The sequence below is a fragment of the Calonectris borealis genome, chromosome 2 (assembly GCF_964195595.1).
Source record: "Calonectris borealis chromosome 2, bCalBor7.hap1.2, whole genome shotgun sequence".
Taxonomy (NCBI): domain Eukaryota; kingdom Metazoa; phylum Chordata; class Aves; order Procellariiformes; family Procellariidae; genus Calonectris; species Calonectris borealis.
Genome location: NC_134313.1, coordinates 23,409,688 through 23,432,840, shown reverse-complemented (window position 1 = coordinate 23,432,840; position 23,153 = coordinate 23,409,688). Strand labels below are relative to the sequence as shown.

The following is a 23,153-nucleotide window of genomic DNA, read 5'->3' as shown; positions in this document are numbered from 1 at the left end:
CTACTTAGATCTGTCTCTACTAATCATACCTTTCCTGCAAACTGGTCAGATCTTTCTGTAGTCTCTTTCTCTTCAGATGTGTGTTGTTAGTGCTTAGTCCGCTTTAAATAACTTTCTTTTCATGTCAATACCTCGCAGCCATTCAAAACAAAATTTTAACTTTATGTCTTTCTTTTTGACAAAAGCAGACTAAAAATATATACTTCCGCACTTTCGATTTATGATAAGCTTATTTTAAGAACAACATTAAATGCTTTTCATAAATAGCTTGTAACCCTTTAATTATTGTAATGTCTATAGAATCTGTTCAGGTCCCCATTGAAAATTTGTAGTTGTACCCTTAACATTTCCATTTGCTTTAAAGTCAGCCAGGACTTTGTAAATGCGCTTCTAATGCTGACTTCATTGTAAATTAACAAGAAATGCATGCATGCACACTGGGTGAGTATACAGAAAGCTAGTCTATTGTGTAAGGGTACATCTGATAAGACTTAGTTTCTGGTAGCAGTGGTGACTTGGTTTTCAGTAATATAAATGAATAAAAACATGGCAGACTCGATATGCAATGATTTGTTGATCTTTTTTGTAGCAGAACATACTTGCATATTTATGTATACAATTGGTTTTGTAAATGGTTTTGGGTTTTTTTTTGCTTGTTTTTTCTTTTAAAGACAGTGTATACAGGAATTGATCACCACTGGAAGGAAGCTGTTTTTGCCACCTGTGGCCATCAAGTGGACATTTGGGATGAGCAAAGGACAAGTCCCATGTGTTCTCTGACATGGGGTTTTGATAGCATAAGCAGCGTAAAATTTAATCCCATTGAGGTAATGTTGCTGTTATACTGATCAAGAAAAATACTGATTTCCAATATATAAGATTTAAACTCTATTAACACCATCCTTAATGGCTTTTCCAAATTTAGATTTTGATATATGTTTCAACATAATATTTAGGGGTGTGTATATTTTTATGGCTATATTGCTTTGGAATGTGGTACCAGATATTTTCATCTTTTTATCTTTTGGCTCTGTTAGTCGGGGAGAAGAGAAAGAAAAGGAGGGTAGTCTCTGTTCTGCCCACAGCAATAGGTATCCCATACCTCAATCATACAACGTAGCAGTTATGTGGCTGTGGAGCTCTCATCTGTTCCAGTGCCAGTGACCTGGTTCCCTGTGACCAAGACTTCTCCCCCCTCTCTGTGTCAAAACAATTGTATTTGATCTTCTACAGCAGTTCCTAAATACCTCTTGGCTGGGCTGTATTTGTAGATGAAGTGTTCATGAGGAATTGCTTGTTACTAGTAGAGAGGACTGGGTGGATTCTGAATCTTACAGGGAAAGCTATTTAAAATGTTTGTGCTGAATAATTAGCTGCACAGAAAGAACGATGAATGTATTTCCTTGACTGAAAACGTAACTATTTGACTACCAGTTTTGTGAAATAGCTTAGGTATCTAATGTAAGCTGTTAACCATACTCTAGAAGTGTTTAGAAGACCATACATACTGGTTTTCTTCTTTTTTAGACATATCTTTTGGGAAGCTGTGCTTCTGACAGAAATATTGTGCTATATGATATGAGAAAATCAACTCCATTAAAGAAGGTAATCTTTTTCTTTTTAACAGAAGCTTATGGCACTAATAATCATACTGAATATGTAAGTAGTCTGTAACTGTTGATGACAATAGAGAAAAGGCAGCTCTGAACTCAGTTCACTGAGTTTTCATCATCTAATTTCGAGTCTTTTAACTGAGTTTGAATTAATGTTGGGATTTAAACCGCGCAGAGTTAAAAGCGCCCTTTTCTGCATTCAAACGGGCTGTCGTGCTCACTCTGTTGTAATTCTTGATAAAGTGCCTGACCTGACAGCAATTTCACAATAAGAACTTTATGTTCCTGTATTGCATTCTGTCTGTGCATGTGTGATTTTTTTTTTTTTTTCCCTAATGTTTTTTTCCCCCTCCTCCTTGCTGGAAGGAAACAAGGTAACTTCTAAGGCATTTCCTTTCCACCATTGGAGAGCCTTGCTCTGCCTTTGAAAAGGTGTTTTTCTTTTGCATGGAGATAAACCCTCCCCTATGCACCTGGTATAAACATTCAGAAATCCTTCGCAGTGGAATCAAAATTGTATTTATATGTGGAATTTACCAATGATATGAAGATTCCTATTTATCTTTAAGAGAATGTATGTATTTATTTAAAACAAGAAGCCACTAATTCATGCACAAATATTAACCTTGATCAAGTTCAGTAGTTTTGAGCCCCAGAATTATCTTAACAATTTTCTTCTTGAAATACAATATTCTGGCTTGTGAATATACACTCAGTATCCTTTTGGTATGTTTTGTACTGTCTGCAATGACGCTGGTCTGATATGCACTGAACACTATAATAGTACTTAACTTAGTTATAAAAGAGGAATGTTGTTGACATAACAATATTTCTTTCTCTCCCTGTGCCCCAACAATTTTTAATGAAGTTTCGTTTGGGCCACTGAGACAGTGCTTATAAAAAATTGTCAGTGATGCCAGGTGGAGACCTGAATGTCGAAATGAACACAGCCAGTGCTGTAGATCTGCAGTTACAAGTTAAAAGAATGTAGTTTGAGCCTTTGTGAATTAAGTTTGAATCTAATGGAGTTTTACATATGTATATATGCTAAATATATGAGAGTATACATACATGTGCATATATACATGTGTGCACATATGTATATATGTGTATCTCATGTAGTAAGTAGCATGCTTAGGTGCATTTCCTGCTATAGAAGTAAAACACTGAGGAATACTTCCTTGCATCCATGGATACAGTACTGGGTTTCCTGCTGGGACAGGGATGATTCTCCTGTGGAGAGGCAGGTTGAATGTCCATTTCTGCATTGAGAGCTAAGAGCTCTGTAACTCCCAAGAGAAGGGTGCGGCTTATTAGAGGTACCTTACCTACGTATGGGCACCGGCTTCTAGCACTGCTGTGTTCCTGGTGTTTGATCAGCAAAGCAGCTCACACGCTGTCCTGAGTTTGGAACTCAGTGGGAGTCCTTTCCCTAACGGAAGTAGGAGTACAACTTTCCACATCATGAAGCAGTAGCTCTCTTGCCCGTTTGTCCTGTCTGTGAGCTTCGAAGTCTTAAGTTTGAAAGAGGGACGGATAAGATGTTGAGATGCTGCCTAAGTGCAAAATAAGAACTAGTCTAAGAAAGCTAGGAAAAGATGAAGAGAAGCACTCCTGTTGCATGACAAGAGGAAGATGTTTTCATAGAAGTTGGTACACTTTAAAACTGTAAGTCATTCTTGTGCAACCTGGAAAGCCTAGGGTGTTTTAAAGATAGACTTTCGCATTTAAATAGCTGACAGGAACTGTTGTCCATTGCTTGTAACATTTTTAGCTGTTCACCTCAACCAAATACCTTGTAGGTAGTAAAGGAGGACTGATTAATTATTTGGGTGATCTGGTTTTGTATTAAAGTAATCTCAAAATCTCCAGGCTGACACTCTTTGTAAGCAAGTGCTCGCAGTTAAAATAAATAAACCAACATAGCCAAGTCTTCAGGGACTTCACAACTTTGACTTGTCTTAATAAGGACTTTTTCTTATGAAGTTACTAAATGTATCTACAATTGATTGAAAAATAGTGTCAGAAGATGGCTCTGCTACAGGTTTAGATAGTTCTGAAATGCCATTGTTAATGTATTTACAGCAACTTAAATCACTTCCAGCCCAGGTTGCCTTACCTAGTTGTTACTGAATATAATGCTAGAACTGTACAGAAAATCCTTTTCTTAGGTACTATTTTAATTCCAAATGCCACTGCTGAAATAAACTGAATGCTTGTAAATTTGGGTGAAAAAATAGTGAAGCAAGATGTGGAGCATGGACTTTGACCAAATCTGACCCTTTTTGAAAAAGAGCTGGATTTTTCAGCAATATAGAGTTATTTTGTGGCATGATTTAAAATATTTATTATACATAATAATGTGTTAACATTAATCGTGTACTCATTTTGCAGTGGCTGAAAAACTTGGACGGGGAAAAATAAAGAACCATCCGTGATTATTAGCTTCCCAGATATGTGCAAGGTTTATAACTAGAAGAACAATACTGAAATCTGAACAAATTCTAGCTGTCACATTACTGTAAACATAGCGCCTTTCAGTGGCCTATCCTTTCAGTAAAGTCACTTTTTAAAGTAGAGATCATTTTAGACATCTGATGATTACATTCAGTTCTGGATGCATGTAGTTTCTGAAAATGAGCAGTATTTTGCAGCGCAGGCTTCATATTGAATAGGATAATGTCACCTGGGAAATGAGGACTTATGGAGAATGAGAATCATGAGAATATGCACACACATAAAATCACAATCTTTTTTTTTTGGGGGGGGGCAGGGAGGCATTCAGTAGTGGTCATGACTATTAACTTGCTTTGAGATTGAGTTCATTATTGTAAAAGTTATAATTGTACAACTATATTTTGTTTTATGTGTGTAAATTTATGGTGTTTGGTATAGTAAGCTGAGAACAAAAATGAGTTTGGAGTACCATAGCGTTAAACACCCAAATTTCAGGATTTTCAAGTAGGATTGTGGCTGACCTGGAGCATTGTGGAAAATCCTGTTTAGAGTTGTTCAGTTTGTTAATAAGTTGCTCTGTAATTATACATCTACTTTGTGTCAGGCGTACTGTATGGGATTTATTTTTAAACACGGTGGTTGAAAGCTCCTCCAAGACTCAGCAGAAGCCAAAGCTGTTGCGTCGTACGGGCTGTCAGATGACCTCCTCCCTGCCTCCCCTTCTCCCCCAGGGGCCCAGCTGTTACTGCCACAGCTGTCCTCCATGGTGGGGGCATCTGACATACAGCTTCTAATACCTCGTGTCTAATCCACTGTTAGCAAAGTAGAAGGGTCTTATTAGGCTGTCATCAGCTGCCTTCCTCCCACTCAAGGCAGACTGGCCTCTTTGTAGCCATCTGCTTACTAGCAGCAAGCAAGTCATATGAATGTGTAGCAAATGATTCATTGCTAATACAGTGATAGTGGTGAGTAGATTACACCACAGTAACTTCTGCACACATTGCTTGGCACTTCAACAAGAAATGGCAACTGTCCTGGAGAATTCATGAACTGTGATTTCAGAGATAAAATAATGAAGGGATAGTAATAACTGGGAGAACATCAAAATGTTATAATAGCTTTGCAAATGCTGGTTCACAGTGTCAATTAATGACAGTAGCCTTTGAAATAACCATTTAATTAGGCATGTTTATGGATTACTTTAACTGAAGGTTCCTGTAAATATGATGGAGAAGGGAAATTTTTCAGAAGTTCCAGGTTTACATGTTGACCACTAATATGTTTACATGGTTTATGTGTTAAAAGACCACTTAGAAGAACTTGCTTCTAAGATGACTTACAGAGGAAAATTTAATTGCCGTGTAGCACAACGCAGTGAGCATATGATGAGGGACAGGAGGTTCTTGAGTTCCAATTCTAACACTGCTAAGGAAACATTCTGTCATGTCGCTATTCCTCTGCCATAGTTCTGTATCTAGAAAGTGCTTGTTTCCAGTGGTATAGAAAGTTTTGAACTATAGTGAGTATTTTACTGCCTATAGCAAGGTAGCAATGTGTAAATATCTTTCAGGTTATCTTGAACATGAGGACAAATACACTGTGTTGGAACCCCATGGAAGCTTTCGTTTTTACTGCAGCAAATGAAGATTACAAGTAAGCGTGACCTTGCTTTTTGATGATCCTGATCATGTTTTTAATCTGTATCTTGGTGATTTATCATCATGCTAAAATAAAGTTTTAAAAAACTACTTAAACTCTAATTTGACTCACTTAAGTAATAACCTAGAGCATTATAGGCTCTTGGATTTTAAAAAAATATAATTGATAGTAGACTGCCTATTTCTCTGTATTTCAGTACTTGGGGGGAGAAAAAAGCAGTGTAACTTAGAAAAAGTGCAGCTGAACCAGTGCAAGTGTAACTTGCAACGGGACCTGGAAAGTAAGTACTATTGGTCCAGTCTGAGGCAATAAAGTGTTTGTTTTCTTGCCAGCTCCTGTGAAGCTTGATATATTGTACTGGTCAGTTATTTTTGATAAGAACATTTCTTAAAAAAAAAAAAAATTAATCTTTTGTGAAACAGTTCAGAGACTGCAATACTTATCCTTTCAATATCTCAGAGCAGTTTTTTACTTTTGAACAATACTATTCATGTGAACAGCTAATCTGATATTGAAAAAGCTGCCTCTTCAAAACTAGGCCACTGCAAAATGTGCTCCACATCCTTTTTTCCAGGAAGTCAGTGATCTAACAATAGATCACTGTTTTCTTCTAGAACATAGGAATTTTATCACTTATCTTAAGGCTGTTTTTCCAAGGAAATAGAATCTGGCCCAGACCTTGAAAGTGTGTGTTGTATCTAATGTACTGCTTTTCACCTATTTTGGTTATGGTATGGTAAGGCTACCAGGCTACCTATGTTTGTTTGTGCATCTTTTTTTTTTTCCTTTTTCTTTTTTTTTTTTCTTTTTTCCCCTTGCTAAACTAAAAATGGTAGATGTTATTGTTAGGGGCAACTGTCCTCTTGCAAACTAAAGCAATTAGTATAAGCACAATGGCAAGTGCATGTATCGACAATGCCTATGCAAGTGTTAGCTGATTGTATGGAGAGCAGTTTTGAATATGATGCTAGCATACTTTTTCTTGGGAAATTTAGAAGGAAGAAGCAATAGTTGCCAGTAAACTCTTGAATAAGAGACATTGAATTAATTCCAGTTATGCACTCATCTGCAGCAGGGAGGGTGAGAAACCTGCTAAATTACAAATTTTTAATATAGTAGTTCTACTAAATAGTATATCTTAAGCAGGTTTCATTAAATGCTTTGTCTGTAAAGCACCTCTGCTTATTGGCACTAGGCAAATTAATGATCTACTCAGTTATGCCTTGCTATGTATCAGAGTGCTTGTTGATTCAGAGAAGGTGCAGGTAGACATCATCTGAGCTTTGAAGTGCTTAAGAGCAAACCAGCTGTGGTCCAGCAGCTGTGTGTTTATTTTTAATGTAATGCTTTCTACAGAGAGTGTGCTCTGCTAAACTACTATCTCCATGTATTGAAGGACCAAGCTTTCCTTGGGCTCCTACATTGTCTGGCCTAAAGACAATGAAGCAGTAGGAAAGGGTGCCAACCAAATGGGAACTTCACAGTAGACTCTGAATTACTAGGAGTTCCCAATATGGGAATATCTAGTAACCTTGCAGAGTTGATAGGCTTGCCGTAATGATTCAGAGATGCTTGTCCAAGTTCAGGTTATATACTTCTATCTGGAGATGGAATAAAGAGGACAGTGTGGTGGTTGGAGAAGTAGGTTTGGTCAGTGACCCCTGAACAGATGATGAAGGGAATAGTGGAGACTATCTGTTCTTTGACAGTGAGCAAGAAACCTAGGTCTGATCCAGTAACTAAAGCCTCTGGTTAATAAACTTTTTTCAAGTCCTATACAATGCATCATTCTTTCTTTTCATGTGTTATGAGCAGTTTTAAAGAGTTCCCTCTGCAATATGGATCTATCCTTAAGTGTGGTTTATGTATGATTAAAGTAGCTGTTCAGCAAAAATTTACTGTTTACTTAGGAGCTGTTAAGATATTAAGCTGTTGGTGTATTTATTTTAAAGCTTATATACTTTCGATATGCGCTTTCTTGAATCACCTGTGACGGTGCATATGGATCACGTGTCTGCTGTTCTTGATGTGGATTATTCACCCACTGGGAAAGAATTTGTCTCTGCCAGCTTTGATAAGTCTGTCCGCATTTTTCCTGTAGACAAAGGTCACAGCAGGTGAGTGATTTTACACCTTTCTCTCTTGCTGTCATTCATTCCAGGGACCTTCAACCCCAGTCCTCAGAATTCTTAATTCATTCATTAACATCTTCATTGGGGCATTCAATTCCTGTGAATATTGAAATCTTATTCTGTATATAACTTGAGATTGACAGGTCATGTAGTTGACAGATAATTCTGGAGTATGTATTAGAGTAGAACTTCTACTTAACGGATAGCAATACTTATGCAGTTTTGCATTAAGATTACAGTGGATTGTTCTTCTTGGGTGTACTCATTTGTATTCTACCAAGATGAATCCCATCTTATTTCCCTCTATATGTATCTTTAATGTTTTTAGGTCACTTTGTACTGTATCTGTCACCACTTAAGTTTGCAGTGCCTTACAACATTGTAGCATTTGGTTTTCTAGGGACTGTCTTCATCCTATATGGATGATTGCTAAAGACGTTATGTGAAAAGCATTGTTGTATAAATTCCTGAGGATCAGTTTGGGACACTTTTGTTATCTGTTTAGGTATGCTTATTACCTTTTGTTCATATTTTGTTAACCAGGTTTTGATTCATGTGACAATGCTTTGAATACAATTAATTCACTTTGAATTAGTTTTTCATCTAAGATTTCATAAGGCAGTGTATTAAATATTTTGCTGAAGTTCAGATTGGATCTACTATCTCTCCTTTTTTTTTTTTTTAATTTGTCTGGTGTCATTTGTTCTTCATAAACCTACCTTCATTATTCTCTGTTGTCAGTTCTTCCTCTTTTTTCTTTATTAACTTTATTTTACTTCTGGTTGCCTTCCTCTCTCCAACTTCGGCCCCCCAAAAAGTTGCTACTAAGTCAATTTCTAGGTGGTTTGGGGGGTAGAAATGTTGAAATATTGATGGGGGAGGAGTATATTTTTATTACTGATAGATGCAGCTATGTATGTGTTATTCGGCGTAACTGTTTGTATGCTCCTATACTGCATTAAAGATTGAGAGGGGTTGTTTACGTTTTCCTTTATATCTAATCTACAGGTAGTTTTCATTTTCTTCCTGTCTTGCAATAATATTTTAAATGTAATTAGGTATTGCAGTTCCTTTGTGGGTTTGTTTTGGTTTTTTAAATTCTTTTATTATTAAACAATATGGTTGGCAGCTCCTGTGTTCTACAGGTTTTTCTTTCTATGGAATAGTAATGTTCACAAAAGTGGTCATATGCAAAGTTAAAGCACATCATTGAGGGGAAGTTTGCAGACCCCATAAGGCAACAGTAAAAGGCTTTATTCCACATTATAGCAGATTGTTGCCAAGGCCTGTGGAAGGAATTTTCCTCCTTGTCCCCCCTTTTTTCCCCTTCTGTGCGGTGGCCATAAATCTAGTGAGAAAAAACCTTACAAATGAAGAACTTAGTCTCATATAAGCTGACTAGGGCATTCTGGGACACTTAAAATTCTTTAGAAGCTGGGCTTTTTCAGAATTGCATAATTTCAGGATTAATTGAAATTAATCCCATGGAATGGAGGAAAGTCTCCAAATGGAAGGTCTGATCCCACTTGGAAAACTGAGAGGGCAGTTAAGAGTATCTGTAAACAAGGATCCTGACAGTATTCCAGTTTTGACTTTTGATCTCCGGCCAGTCTGAAAAACTTCTAACTTCCATTGCTTTCTATTTTATTTTAAAATGAAAATTTAAATTAGGAACTTGATTAGCCATAAGAAATAGGATTTATTATGAAGTTGATTAAATTTAGTAAATTCTTGGTAAACAGAACCGGATGTCTGTGCAAATTTTTTAAATGACACATCCAGGTTATTTGGCCATGTTTTGTGTTTTTCCTCTCCCTGAGAATGATATTTAATAATTTGCGATGACAGCAACAGGAGAGGCAAAGGCTGAAAATTCAGAGTAAGGAAAAGAAAAGTACTTAGTTCCCCAAAGGTGGGTGAAGAAAAGCTTTGTTATTGTGCCAAATAGTAAAATTAAAGTAAACATAAAAGATGCTTATGAAAACGCGTATGTGCACACATGCTATTAAAGATCAACATCAGTAAAAAGCTGATGTGAGTATTTATTATTAATATTTTCTGAAGGTACTCATGCTCAGTCTTCCACATGGTTGTTCTTGTAGAGCATCACTTGAGTGTGAATTACAAGAGGTGGTTAATCTTCTTAAAGCTTATTGAAGGTGGTATATTAATTACTTTTGTTTCTGCACAACACCTCCAGCTCAACCCCAGTCTAGTTTTTCCATGGCTCTTGAATAGATGTTATTTCCGTATTTCCTTTCCATTACTACTTGGGTTTTACTTGTAAAAATAACTGGGTAGAAGAAAGAGAATGGTCTATAAGCTGCAGTGCGTGACTGATATACCAAAGGGTGGTGGGTATTAGTGGACAGTGAGTAGGCCTTACTTATTGTTCACCTTTAGAATGCTAATAAATAACTAAAATTACCAGAAAAGTGTACTTAGTACTATATTTTTATAGCAGAAATAAAAGAATTAACTTCATGAATACTATTGTTCTGCTTGTTTGGTACATACTTAATGAAAACTAGATAAGCATTTCATTTAAATATTGGTTTAAATGTAACATGTAGAAACATTTTTCAACAGGTGCCAGCACTTGTTGAGCAGGAGTCTGATCGGTGGAAATTAAATGTAGCTTATGCTTTAATAGTCACACAGCTGTTCTGAATCCTTTTTTACTAGCTGATATTTCTTCTTAAGTTCTTGTTTGCAGGACTGGAGACTTTTCTTTGAGTTTTTAGGGGTTTAAAATTTTTGCTAGGAGTCCTTTAGACAATGATAAGGAAGTCCATTTTTGGGGAAAGGAGGGAAATCAGAATGAAGAGTAGCCAGTCCATTGCCATGTCATAAATGGACAGCTGGAGGTGTTTTTTTACTGTTCTCTTTCTTGTTCATAATGGTGGTGTCAGATTCTTTGGCACCCATTCTTCTGCAGTCCCATTCTGTAATGCTTGATCAATATAACAGCATATCAATGAAAATTATTTTGGGAACAGTATGCATATTGTATTATATACCCATGGCATGTTTTGCAAAAAGAGTTATTCTTTAGCTATTTACTGTAATTTCTATGAAAACACTTATTAAAAAGCATCTTATCCTAGGTGATCCTTTATCAGTCTAACCATCATACTTTATTTGAATCTCTCTATATAGATTTAAGATCAGCACAGTGTTTAAAACAAAGTCAAAAAACAACAACAACGAAAAGTAAAAAATATATTTTGCCTTGAACAGAATGCTTTCTGCTATTTGAAAGGTAATGTTGGTGGGAAAAGTGATAGATCGTTTAAAAATGTCTCTCTTTGCTTTAGGGAGGTATATCATACAAAGCGAATGCAGCATGTCATCACTGTAAAATGGACTTCAGATAACAAATATATCCTGTGTGGCTCAGATGAGATGAATATTCGTCTGTGGAAAGCTAATGCTTCTGAAAAACTGGGAGTGGTAAGAGTTGCATTTTACTTTTTGTTATCACAAGACAAGCTGTTTGGGTTTTTTTTTGTTGTTATTACAACTGGTTAGCATATTCAACTTCTAAAAACTTGTTTCTAAAGGGAAAATGTAAAATTGTAGTTTGACATTTGTATTTAATTTGAAAACTGACGTGCAGTATAGCTCATTGCATTTACTACTACTTATAATAATAATAAGCCTTGTTATTGCTACACAAGGTGACTTTTTTTTGGGGGGGGGTCTTGTTCAATGTTAACAATAATCACCAGTTCTAACTAAACTGGATTAGAGTTTTTTACCTGAGTGCTACAGGTGAGAATTCATCCCTTTGCACTAGAGAAAAAGCAATACATTCTGGTTTGCCATACATAAGTCATTCTACTGAAGCTTAGGGTTACTACTTTTAAAAAATTTTGACTGGCGTGCAACTGGTTCACGTGCAGTTCATACTGTGATAAGCATATGCATTGTAAAATAGACCATTTGCACCCATGCATAACTGAGATTGTCATTAACCTATATAATTCTCAGATATCAAGTGGGCAAACTAGTGTGGGGTCTGAAGTCCATTTAATTCAACGTAAGTCAGTTTGGTTAAAGTGTTCCTAGTAGGAACAGACATCAGTCTAATTAGACACATGTCTTTTCAGTTACACTTGTTCAAATGTTTTGTATAGACAAAGCCAAAATGTTCTATTACAGTTGCCATTTGCATGTATTCATCTGCACAGTTGTATTAAAGTATTGAATGATTTCGGAGAATGAATTTGACGCTTTGTCCGCTGGGAGTAATCCCTTTACATAGCTTTATATTGTTACGGTATTTTGGAGGTGCTTACATTGCTTTTTCTGAGCCCATCAGCATAGCTGTCAAATAATGCTTGGGGGAATTTCTACTTGATCTTGTGAAAGATTGAGAGGGGGAGGAAAGGGAAGTTGTAATTCAGGGAGAAATACTGTGTAGTTAAGGGAATGGATCTATTGCATAGTTATGTCTAGGGCTGCTTCTGGTTATCTGAAGCTCCATCAAGTGATAGTATCTGCGTAGGAGGGAAGCGGAGCGGAGCTGGGAGAGGTGGCGGGTGAATGAGAGTGGTAGGAGCACTTAGGGCTACAATGCGGAATGGGATAGTTTATGGACTGTTGTGCACTGTGAAGTACTGGATATGGAGTAGTGCAGCTAAAACAACATATATATCTTTAGCCATGGCCCACCATAGGTATTTGGAAGTCCTCATCTTTGCTATAGATAAAAAAACCCAACTTTGTAGCCTGTACTGTATTTGTGGTTATAAACTACTATTTAAGTTGAATTTCTTTAATGGAATAACTCTTCTTTTTTTGTTGAGGATGCTATTTTTTTTTTCCTGTTCTGAACTGATCTTCGGCTATCAGCTTCAAGTGAACTAAGTCAACAGCTATCTATAACACACAGGTCAAATGGCATGTGGTTTTTTCGTTTGATTTTTTGTTTGTTTGTTTTTGATTGTGTTTTGTTTTTTTTTCTATCAGAAATGAAAGTCATCCCATCATTTAGAATACAAAACTTGTCATCCTGTCTTAAAAAAACACCTTGCAACATCAAAAGACATCTTAAGAAAGAAAAATTATTTAGAAATACAGGAAGAACTTAAAGAGACAGTGAATTATGTAGAAAAGGTGCTCTCATTTCACATGGACGACGCTAATGAACTTGTAAAGAATTATGTTATAGTAAAAAGACATAATGTTTCACATCCCCATATCTTTTGTGGAAATGTGTTCAAGCATGATGCTGTTGAAGTCTTGAATTTAGCAGCACACAGAATTTGGATATTAGATTAGTCACTGTCTGAAGCTGCTATAGTTGTTGTTAAAAATTTTTTTTAGAAGCACTCTGAAATTTTATTTTTCAGATGTTTAGAGAGTAATTGTTGCTAATAGAACTTAAGAGTGGAATCTTTATGGCGTATCATGTTCTTGGATATACGTTGGAAATGTTACTTGAGTTCAGGCAACTGTACCAGTCCTTGTTCCATCCAACCTGGTAGTTCCTGTGATTCTTAACGTTGCAACTGTTAATGGCTATTTATCAGGTTCCACTGTTTTTCTTTAGTACCTACTCCTTCTTTTTTAGAGGATTGGTGTTCTTATCTTTATAGACATATGCTTGCTCATTTTATAAATGTCCAGTTCTATAGTCTGTGGCTTTTTTTTTTTGAATATTTTGAATATTCAAAGCTGAACATTCAGTAATTCTGTCGGAAGTGTCAAAATATGTCTTAAATGCTTAGTTGCTTGGTCTGCTGTTTTTCTTCGCTGAGAAGATTTGACTGAATGACTCATCCAAAAGTCATTGTATTTCTGATACAATGCTAACATCTTGTAATACATTGTATTTTAAGATGGATATTTTTGGGCTAGGGGTGGATGGAAACCAGCATCCTGAAAGAGAAAGGAAAATGGTAATCAAACTTTTTTTTTTCTTTGGTGAGTACTTAGTCTTACTTGTTTTTAGCATTGCTGGGTTCCAAGGAAGTTGTACTGAATATATAGTACTTGTGTTGTTACTGATGAACACTTATTTAGTTGGAAAGTTGTACTTTCTGAACCATGGCTACCCTAGCAGTCATCAGTTCTGACATGCATGTTTCTTTTGGTTTTTAATGTATTTGGCATCACACTCATTATTTAAAATCAGTGAAACATTAAAGTAAGAATGAAAGTCTCTGGAGGAGCCAGAGGCATGCTGTGTCTCCACTCCACTGACAATTAAGACTGCATGGGTTTTACGTAGGGGTAACAAACCCCAAATCTCTTTTTGGAGCTACTGCAGAAGTTGCTTTAAAATAATCTGCTGTGTTTAGTTTTTTTAATAAAAGTTGATTAAATAATAAATAAATATTATTGAATAGGACTTAACAGGTTTTATTTTTAAAGCAGTAAACATTTAGCTTTGCGTGTCCAGAAGCAAAAGATCCAATTCAAATACTGTATGTAAAATATGACGTGTTAAGTATATTGAGGCTTTTGTACCTGTGCTCTTGGAGAGGTTTGGGATTTCTGAAAAGGTAAATGAGTTTGGCTTTTGAAGAAAAGAGGAGAATAGAACCTTGTCTGAGTGAAAAGGCTAGAAAAGCAGCAGTAATAGAGTAGGCTTCAGTTAATAAAATAGAATTAATCTAATTAATACAAAGAAAGGGATAGATTGGGTTTTTTGAATTGTAGTGAAAGCAATGAACCATCAGTAAAACTTTAAAAAGCTGTATTGTTCTTCAATCTATTGACACAGTAGAAAAAATCTACACCCTGCAGTTCTTAGAATCTAAATGCTAAGTAACGTTACTTCTGTGAGTAACAGCTGCAAAAGTCGGCCCTGTTACATTTCCAAAGTAGTTAAGAATTGGAACAGAGCACTGGACAATTGAAGAAGAAAACTTTCTGCTTGGGAATGATTTATATTTCAGTAAGTGTAGAACTAGCGTGAGGAGTGTAACAGTAGTGGAGCATAGGTTTGCTGCTTTTTTACGAGATGCAGAAATAACAGCTTTTGAGTAAGGACTGAAAAAGATGGGAGAAAGTGCAATTACAAGTCTTGGTTTTGATCTCGCAAAGTGCATTAGCAGGAGTGCATCAAAACTGTCTAAGTAATTGTATATCCTTTCAGTCTGCTTCTAGAATACAATTCCATTTTGTGAGATAAGGCTGGTAACAAGCAGTACCAGATACTGTGTGATATGGCATTCTTTTCGTAGTGATTTTGGGTTTCTGATTCAATGCGCATGTAGCTTCATCCCTTTAGCTATGATTTTGCACTCTTAACATCCACATTACCGTTCTTTTTTTGTCATCCATTTAGATGTAAAGAAGCCCTAAGTTTTTGATCCAAGGAAGCAATGAGTGATAAACTTTATGGCCATAAATTTAGAAAGGTGTTTTCGGCGGAGGAATGGAAAAAAAATTAAATAAAGGCAAGCTATGGTGTAGAAAATTGCTGGGATACGTTTATATTCTAAAAATATGCTGCACCTGTGCTCTGTCTGCCCTAATGTAGAAGGGCAACCTGGACAGGATAGATAAACAGCTGTTTCATATTCTCATGCTGAATCACAGGAGCCTAATAGTGTGGAGTTTTAAATACTGCACAGTACAAATACAGCCCTCTTTAAGAGGAGAATTTTTTGTTAAAGGTGGTTTTAGCTCTTCAATCAGGGCTCTGGAAAAATGCTTACCTTCCTTCTGCTTAGATGGGAAAAATAACCAGCCTCTATCATCTGGAGGGAGGAAAGAGGCATAGGCACTTTATTCGAGGACACATTTTCCTATTGCTGACAACTTGGTTGCATTTTGGAGTTCTTTTTCTTCCTTTTTCACTCTAGGTATTTGCTGTGAAGTACTGCTGTGGTAATGGCACAAATCAGCTGTCTTTCCACCACATAATTTGTATTTCCCTCATATAGAAAGAAAGTTGCACATACACTTTTGGAATGTATGAAAAAGGGGTCATACATCATCTTTGAGCATGTCTTCCACTCATGATGTCATATAAAGCCTAATTTATTACATTGTAGAGTGTTCTAGTCCCTATAAACAAAATCTCTAATCCTGCTAAATCGTGCTGTGTTTACAGCATCTTCTCCAGCTCAAAGCAGAATGGGAAGTAATGCTGTTCTCTTCAGCTGTTTGCATTGACCTTTGTAAAATGACTTGCAAGAGAGGCATTGGAATTCAGGGCATTATTGCAGTCTGCTTTCTTAGCTATCTGCTATTCTCATAAATAGACAGAAACTTGTCATTACTGTAAAATTTTCTTTTACCGTCATGTAGATGAGGGTGCACTTAGCACAGCCTGGTATATGGGACGTTGGCATTCAGGCTATTTGCCTTTCTATATACCACATTACACATAAAAATGGAATCAGACTCAAACATAACCACTGCTTGATCTATATTAATTTTTTAAATAAGATATCCTGGATGTATCTTTAATTTACAGATTCACCTCTTGTCTGTAGAATCATCAAGGTTATACTAAATAGGCAGCAATTTTCTCTTCTTAAATTAAAGGAAAATCATTGCATTTAATTAAAATAAAAGCTCTTTAATTTGGATTATGTTGGCAGTTTTCTGCAGAGTGGGAACACCTGGGATTTATTGAGAGTGAACCAGCTATTTAGGCTGGCTCACTAGAAGGATTTTCAGTAAAGGGTTGGGGGAGTAGTTTTAGTGGGTTAAGATTGTAAAATTTACTCACTTGCAATTTGAGAGGTCATGATAAATGTAAGTAAAGCAGAAGGATTTGTTTTTACGAATAAGAGAGTGTGGAGAAAGAGAGGTTGAGAGTATTATGTGTTTCTGATGCCTGAATAAGAATTTTCTGAGTGACGAGCAACACTGCATCTGGTACCTGGTTTCTTTATTGCCCCAAAGGAGAAACTCCTTTGCCATATGTTTTATTAATACTTGCTTTCAGACCATTAATGGTATTTTGGACAAAAATTATTTGAGTATAATATTTATTTTTTCAGAAGTTATGAGGTATTCTAACAGAAGTCACTTCTAAAAGTGACCTTCAGAGGGGAGAAGAAATAGCCAATTGCTGATTTCAAAGGGGAGCAAAGCATGTTTCATGTAGGTGAAATTTCCAAATTTTTGTGTGTGTAATAAAGTTATTGGTTTTGTTATTGCTTTTTTTTGGTACTAGTGTCTGAAACTCAGGTTCTGTTTTTTCTTGAGAAAGTAAGAAATTAGTGAAGCTCAGTCAGCTGCAAAGCTGAATAAATAGAAGTTGTCTGAACTATTGTTTTGCTTTTAATACTTTAGGTGCAGGTAGTACTGGATGAAATAAATGTGGGAGGGCAAAAGACTTGTGCCACTGCTTGTTAGAGAATATGAAAGGTTTTTAGATGTCTGAAATACTGGAGTTATAGAGTGTGTTTTGGGAGGGCAGATAGGAAGACGAGGATAGGATTATCCTCTGTTAATATTAAAAGATTTTCTGTTTAAAAAAACACTAAGTGGCTTGGGAGTAGAAGACTTTTTTTCCGTAAAGATTCACTTGCTGGTTTGGTCAAAGTCTGAAAGCTCACTAGACTGAAATGCAGCTGAAATTCCCAGAAATCCAAGCAAATCCAAAATACATAGAAACTGATATCCCTTGTGAAGCAGTGCATGCTTTAAACAAAAACACAGCTCACAGATTTTTTTCCTTTTGATAAATAAGCATTAGGACCGAAAGAAACATGCCTGATTGAAGGAAAAAAAAAAAAAAATCCTCTGTAGGTTAGCTGTCAGGAAAAGGTGTTTCTCACTTTCAGTGTTGTTAATGGTGACTCAGACAGAATTTTAAACATGGATAAAGTTAAAGTATTTTGTGGTAATACTAGCTCACCTGCATTGCATGTGTTTGTGATACTAAGATATTTTTAGCTGCGTGATGAAAGTTGGAACTCCCTGTGTGCCATATAGTCAAGCTAATACTTGAAAACTGATACGTACACTGTGCTTCCTAATGGATCAGGGCGCTGGGTAAGATTTAGGCCACCTAAAGAGCTGTCTGTAAAGCTGTTCATGAAGACAGTTCATTTATAGCATTGGTACTTACACTGGCTACATTTATAGCATTTGTACTTACACTGGCTAGTGATTAAGATGCCTGCAAATCTTTGTTTCACAGCAAAAGTTGATCATCATCAGAGGTTAGGAAAGCAGGCAGACTCTGATTAAAGAGATTTTATTGCCAGCTATTTCCATTCTCTCTTTTTTCTCTACAGCACATTAAAAACTGTGTTCTGGTTTCGGCTGGGATACCGTTAAATTTTCAGGCAGTAAATTCTGAACTTTACTGAACTTTGAAACCTGTGATAATATTTTGTGTTTGAGCATTGGGGTATTGTTGAAATTGTAGGTTTTTAATACTTATGTACCCTAATGCTGAAGTTTTTGTGGCTACAGCCAGTTGCTAGAAGCAAGCCGTTTGAATTAAAAGTTAATTTTCTCTACAAAACAAAATTTTGTGGCGGTTAAATCCCTGTTCTTTTATAACATGTTTATCTGTGTTGTTTTCCCCATAGCTTGCACCACGAGAGAAGGCAGCTATGAATTACAATCAGAAGCTGAAAGAGAAGTTCCAGTATCACCCACAGATCAGACGCATAGCTCAACACCGTCACTTGCCTAAAAGTATATTTTGCCAAATCAAGGAGCAACGTATCATGAGAGAAGCTCGTCGGCGAAAGTATGTCTTCCTCTTCCGACTTTGTTTTCTCTTGATCTTAATAAAATGCATCACTGCAGTGCTGAGGCAGCAATGTATAGGAGTGTTAGAGCTACAGTGTGTGGGAAGAACAAGTATGAGCTACTTTTAGTATCTGAAGAAGTGATCATGAACTACTGGATTGATTAACCTTTGATTATAAAGAAAATACAGACAAATGCCAGTATCAATGAGGACTGGCTGCTTCCCAAAAGTTCAATATAGGAATGGGAGCAAATACCATGTTGGAAGGAGCCACAATGCTCTGTTAAGCATGACATTAGGAGAAATGGACATTAAGAGAAATTTCTTTACTGAGAGAGTGGTCAGGCCTTGGAACAGGCTGCCCAGGGAAGTGGTGGAGTCACCATCCCTGGAAGTATTTAAAAGACGTGTAGATGAGGCGCTTAGGGACATGGTGTAGTGGGCATGGTGGTGTTGGGTTGATGGTTGGACTCGATGATCTTAGAGGTCTTTTCCAACCTTAATGATTCTATGATGCAGTGGAAACTGAATGGGCTGTTTGGCGATGTGGAGTTTTTGGGGGTTTGGTTTGGTTTTTTTGTGGTGGGTTTTGTGGTGGTGTTTTGTTTTTTTTTTTTTTTTTTAATGCCAGACTCCAGGATGAGTGTTTGTCGTCACCTGGGTCATTGCCATATTGGAATTTCTAGGAGCAAAAGGTGGCATACTTTGCTGTAGCCATTAAATTAACAGTAAAACCAAAAAGTGGTGGGTTTTAGTCCTCTTTCTCAGCTGAAAGACTCTACAAACTTGAGCAGCAAGTAAGCTGAGCTCCCAAGAAAAGGCTCGATTTGAAACTTTTCTAAATTAGCCAATTTTAAAGTTATTTTTCAAAGGGACAATCCTTCTTCTCAAAGGAGGAAGTACATGGCTTTTGATTAATAAAAGCAGAGCAATTCTTAAATTTATTTTTCTTTAAATTGTAAGATATCTCAATTGGTAGCTTAAGGAGGAAGCTAGTGTTTTTTAAATCTTTGTGCTGACTACTGAACTTCATTTTTCTGTTTTTTGTTTCTAGGGAACTGAATCGTCGTAAGCACAGCAAACCAGGATCTATGCCATTTGTGTCAGAGAGGAAGAAACATATTGTGGCAGTAGTGAAATAATTGTTTTCATATGTACAAAATGTCACAATGAAAGAAAATGTCACTATTGAATGAATCCACTGTACAAAATTTGATGGACATTGGTAAGACTGTATGGCTCCAGAAACGTGGCTTTTCTTCCAAGTATATGCATGCTCTGACTTCTCAAGTCATCAGCTTTGGGTAGTCATAAGAATTGGCCCTGTAACCTTTTATTGCCATTTGCCTGTCTGATGTTACCGGCCCAACGCTGGGTATTGCAGTGGAGTTTGACCCTTTTGATATAAGCAGATAACTTGGTAGTTGGATTTTTTTTAACTACAGAGTATCTGTAGTTCCAATCCTATTCCTTGATACTGCTACTACAAAAGAAGGATGAAATCGATTCAGATTTGTCAGAGGCAAAAAAACCCCTTTGTTCCATATAGAGTTATAAAATCAGTTGTCTTTACGCTGGTGTGCTGGGTTTTTTTTTAAACAAATCTAATAAAGTAAACAAGTGACCTTAAGGCAATGGAGTAGATCTTGATTATTCCAACTGATAAATATACTGCATTATACTTATTACAGTATGATTTTTTTTTTTTATCCAAAAGGAATGCAACGGGATTCTCAGACATCTGTAAACATATTTATAGTTTTGTTCTGTCTTCTTAGCTATTGTTATGACTTGACAAAACTTCAGACTGTTGAAGTTGCTAATATTAATAATGACATAGTTGAATAAATATCTTTTCTCTTTAACTTACTTAAAACTTCTAAAATCTGGATGAAAGATAATACAAATTATATAAAACCCAGAAACTTCTTTAGGTGAGATTTATTATAAACCTTCTATTTTAAGTTCATATAAAAAAAATAAAAACTTCACATTTCACAATGTACCTGTAGCCCAAAGTTCTTTTACTGTTTGACTGGGAAATGCTCTGCTTCTCTTCCAATGGGGTAAACTTAGCTTTTTACTGAAGATACTAAGGTGGTCAGAAAACTGTGCTGGAATTTATCTAGGCCTTCTAGGCTGAAGGCTTCTCTTGCAGAAATATGAGATATTTAATAACCCTAAGTGTTGCTTAACATCTTCCATACTAAAGGATTTTTTTAAGCCTTTGCACTACTACGCAGTCTGTAACTACACTCCTCCACCTCCCCAAGTTTATGCACGAAAAAAGTTTATGAGCTCAGTTAGAATAAACTTTATAATTCAACTTTTTTTTTCATTATTTTAATCTGGAAATTGAGCACTTTGAGCACTTACCTTCATATAGCATCCTGTTTATTATATCTACCGACACTAACATCCATGTGCGTTTCTAGTTCTTACTCTTTCACTTGTCTCTTCCAGCACTGATTGGGCAAGATTCCTGGATCATCATGGCAAAATTGTGGCTATTTGGTGATAAGAGGCCATAATGTATCTTTTACTCTCTGGATCACTTACCTTATGGGGTGATGCAGGAAGAGGAGCAGATCTGAAGAGCTAGAAGTAGGATGATGAGAAGCAGTGGAACAGAGCAGGGAATAGACTGATGCTGGCTGTGTGCCTGTTGTACTAACACAGTGCACTCTGTGCCAAACGCAGTTTATTTCCTTCCTGAAACACGGAGAAAATTGAGGGAGAATGTGCGGTCCAAAGTATGGCTTGTGACACAGCTGTAGTCAAGTCTTGCACAATTTGCAAAACCAGACTAATCTTCTGGAATGTGATTAAAAATTTTCAGCCTTGTCAGTTCAGCTTGAGTTGATGTAGTTGGTTGTTGATTTGTTGAGTCATGATAACCTCTGGTGTGAGCAAGCCTGTCGCTTGGAATTTATTAGCTTTGGTGCAGAACTCTGAATGTAACCAGAGAGCTTTCAGTTCTGAAGTTAGTTTGGTTACAGTGTGGTATCGGTGTGGAGCTCTACTGCATGAGCCGTGTCCAGAGGAACTCTACCTTCAAAGACCTTTGTGCACTATTGCTTTCAGACAGGCCCCCAAGTGGAGCAACTCAAAGGATCAGGGTTGGCCAAGACTCTTGCTAGAGAGATTGTAACAGCATGCTGAAAAAAGGCATTTTAAAATTAGGAGGGTACTTGGAGGCTGTCTATTCGGATATGAATTTCTTTTCCAAATTCAATGGGTGTGGACTTGTACAGAGATCTTAGTCTTGTCATCAAGTGGGGCACCCTCTTAGCATTCCAGGAAAAAATCTGTTTTCCAAAATCAAGTCTTGCTATGACTTCTAGAAACATGTTAGTTGTAAAACCAGGGTAGGTGTGGGCTGGGGCTTTTTGGTTGGAAGTCAGTTGTTTGGAATTTTGCAGGTGGTGTTTGCAGTCTGTCTGTTCAGAGGATCCCTGGCCATGGATTTGTACGCTTTAGGGCTAGCTGCTGTTGATTTGTCCCTTTTGGAAACCCTTATAGTTGGTCTCCAACACTTCTTGTGGCCATGCACCAAAAATACATAATGCCACAATACTCAGAGTAGGGGTTCTAGACTTATTTAAATATAGTAATTGCTATTTAAATCCAGTAATTGCAAGCAGTGCTCATACAAGTCTGTCACAGGCCATCACTGAAATGGTTTATAAATTACATTAAAGGACCTGGAGCTCTTAATTTTTTTATTTGGTGGTTTGGTTTTTTATTTTTTCCCTCAGTGATTTGAGAGGTATAATCAGGCCTCATCTTAATCACCTTAAAGGAGTTACCTAGATTTATCGAAATCATTATATGCAAAAAGAATATGGATACATGCATCTGCATGTATGTGTAACTGAATATATGTAGAATAAAATCCTTAGCATCATATAAGATACTGAAAATATAAAGAAACTGTTAATGATTGCCTTCAAAATTTTGGGGTAGTTGATCGAAGAATTAAAAAAAAAAAAGGGGGGGGGGAAATGATGGACTATTTTCTAAACCAAGTGCAATGCCTATGTACCTGCTGATTAAAAAAAGATAACTTATGTATGTATTCTTACTTTGGGAAGATATTTAAATGCTGTTTTGAAAGAGAAATAACTTCTTTGAAACAGAAATATTTAAATCAGTATTCATAGCCTTGGTGAATTTTTGTTGATTCATGATAAAGCATCTATGGAGTCATCAAAGTTTTATTCCTGTTTTATCATAGCCAGGCTATGTAATGACACAGATATTTGAATAAAATAATTTCTTTTACTCTGTGTATATTCTAGATATCTAAAACAAGCTAAACTGCCACTCAGGTTTCTGAGGTGTGTATGGAAATAGATTAAAATTTTAGACCAACCAAAAAAATTCCACAGGAGTTTTTTTGCCAGTGTCCGTGTGGGTATTCTTCACTTTGTTCACAGTAGCAGAATCCCTGGCCTTTGGGACGGGGGGATTTTTCCCCTCCCAATCCAAAGGATCCAAGGCTGCTGTGATTCTGTATCCACAAGCCCATAACAATACAACCTGTGTGCAATACAACAACAAAACTACCTGTGTGCACTCCTACACACAATACAAACAATAAACACATGG

At 36.5% G+C, this 23,153-nt stretch overlaps 1 protein-coding gene across 3 annotated transcripts in view; it reads left to right on the top strand.

The window, feature by feature from the left end:
• The window catches only part of DCAF13 (DDB1 and CUL4 associated factor 13), a 28,158-nt gene extending 5,899 nt beyond the window's left edge, over positions 1-22,259 (top strand). For 2 of the 3 annotated variants that reach the window (XM_075141299.1, XM_075141301.1), the window contains exons 5-11: positions 672-827; positions 1,528-1,605; positions 5,641-5,723; positions 7,682-7,846; positions 11,179-11,314; positions 18,376-18,539; positions 19,597-22,259. In XM_075141299.1, the coding sequence (XP_074997400.1) occupies positions 672-827; positions 1,528-1,605; positions 5,641-5,723; positions 7,682-7,846; positions 11,179-11,314; positions 18,376-18,539; positions 19,597-19,684 (870 nt within the window). In that variant the 3' untranslated portion in view covers positions 19,685-22,259. The remainder of the gene's footprint in view (positions 1-671; positions 828-1,527; positions 1,606-5,640; positions 5,724-7,681; positions 7,847-11,178; positions 11,315-18,375; positions 18,540-19,596) is intronic. The other variant, XM_075141300.1, reaches the window with a different exon arrangement.
• The last annotated feature ends 894 nt before the right edge of the window (positions 22,260-23,153 follow it).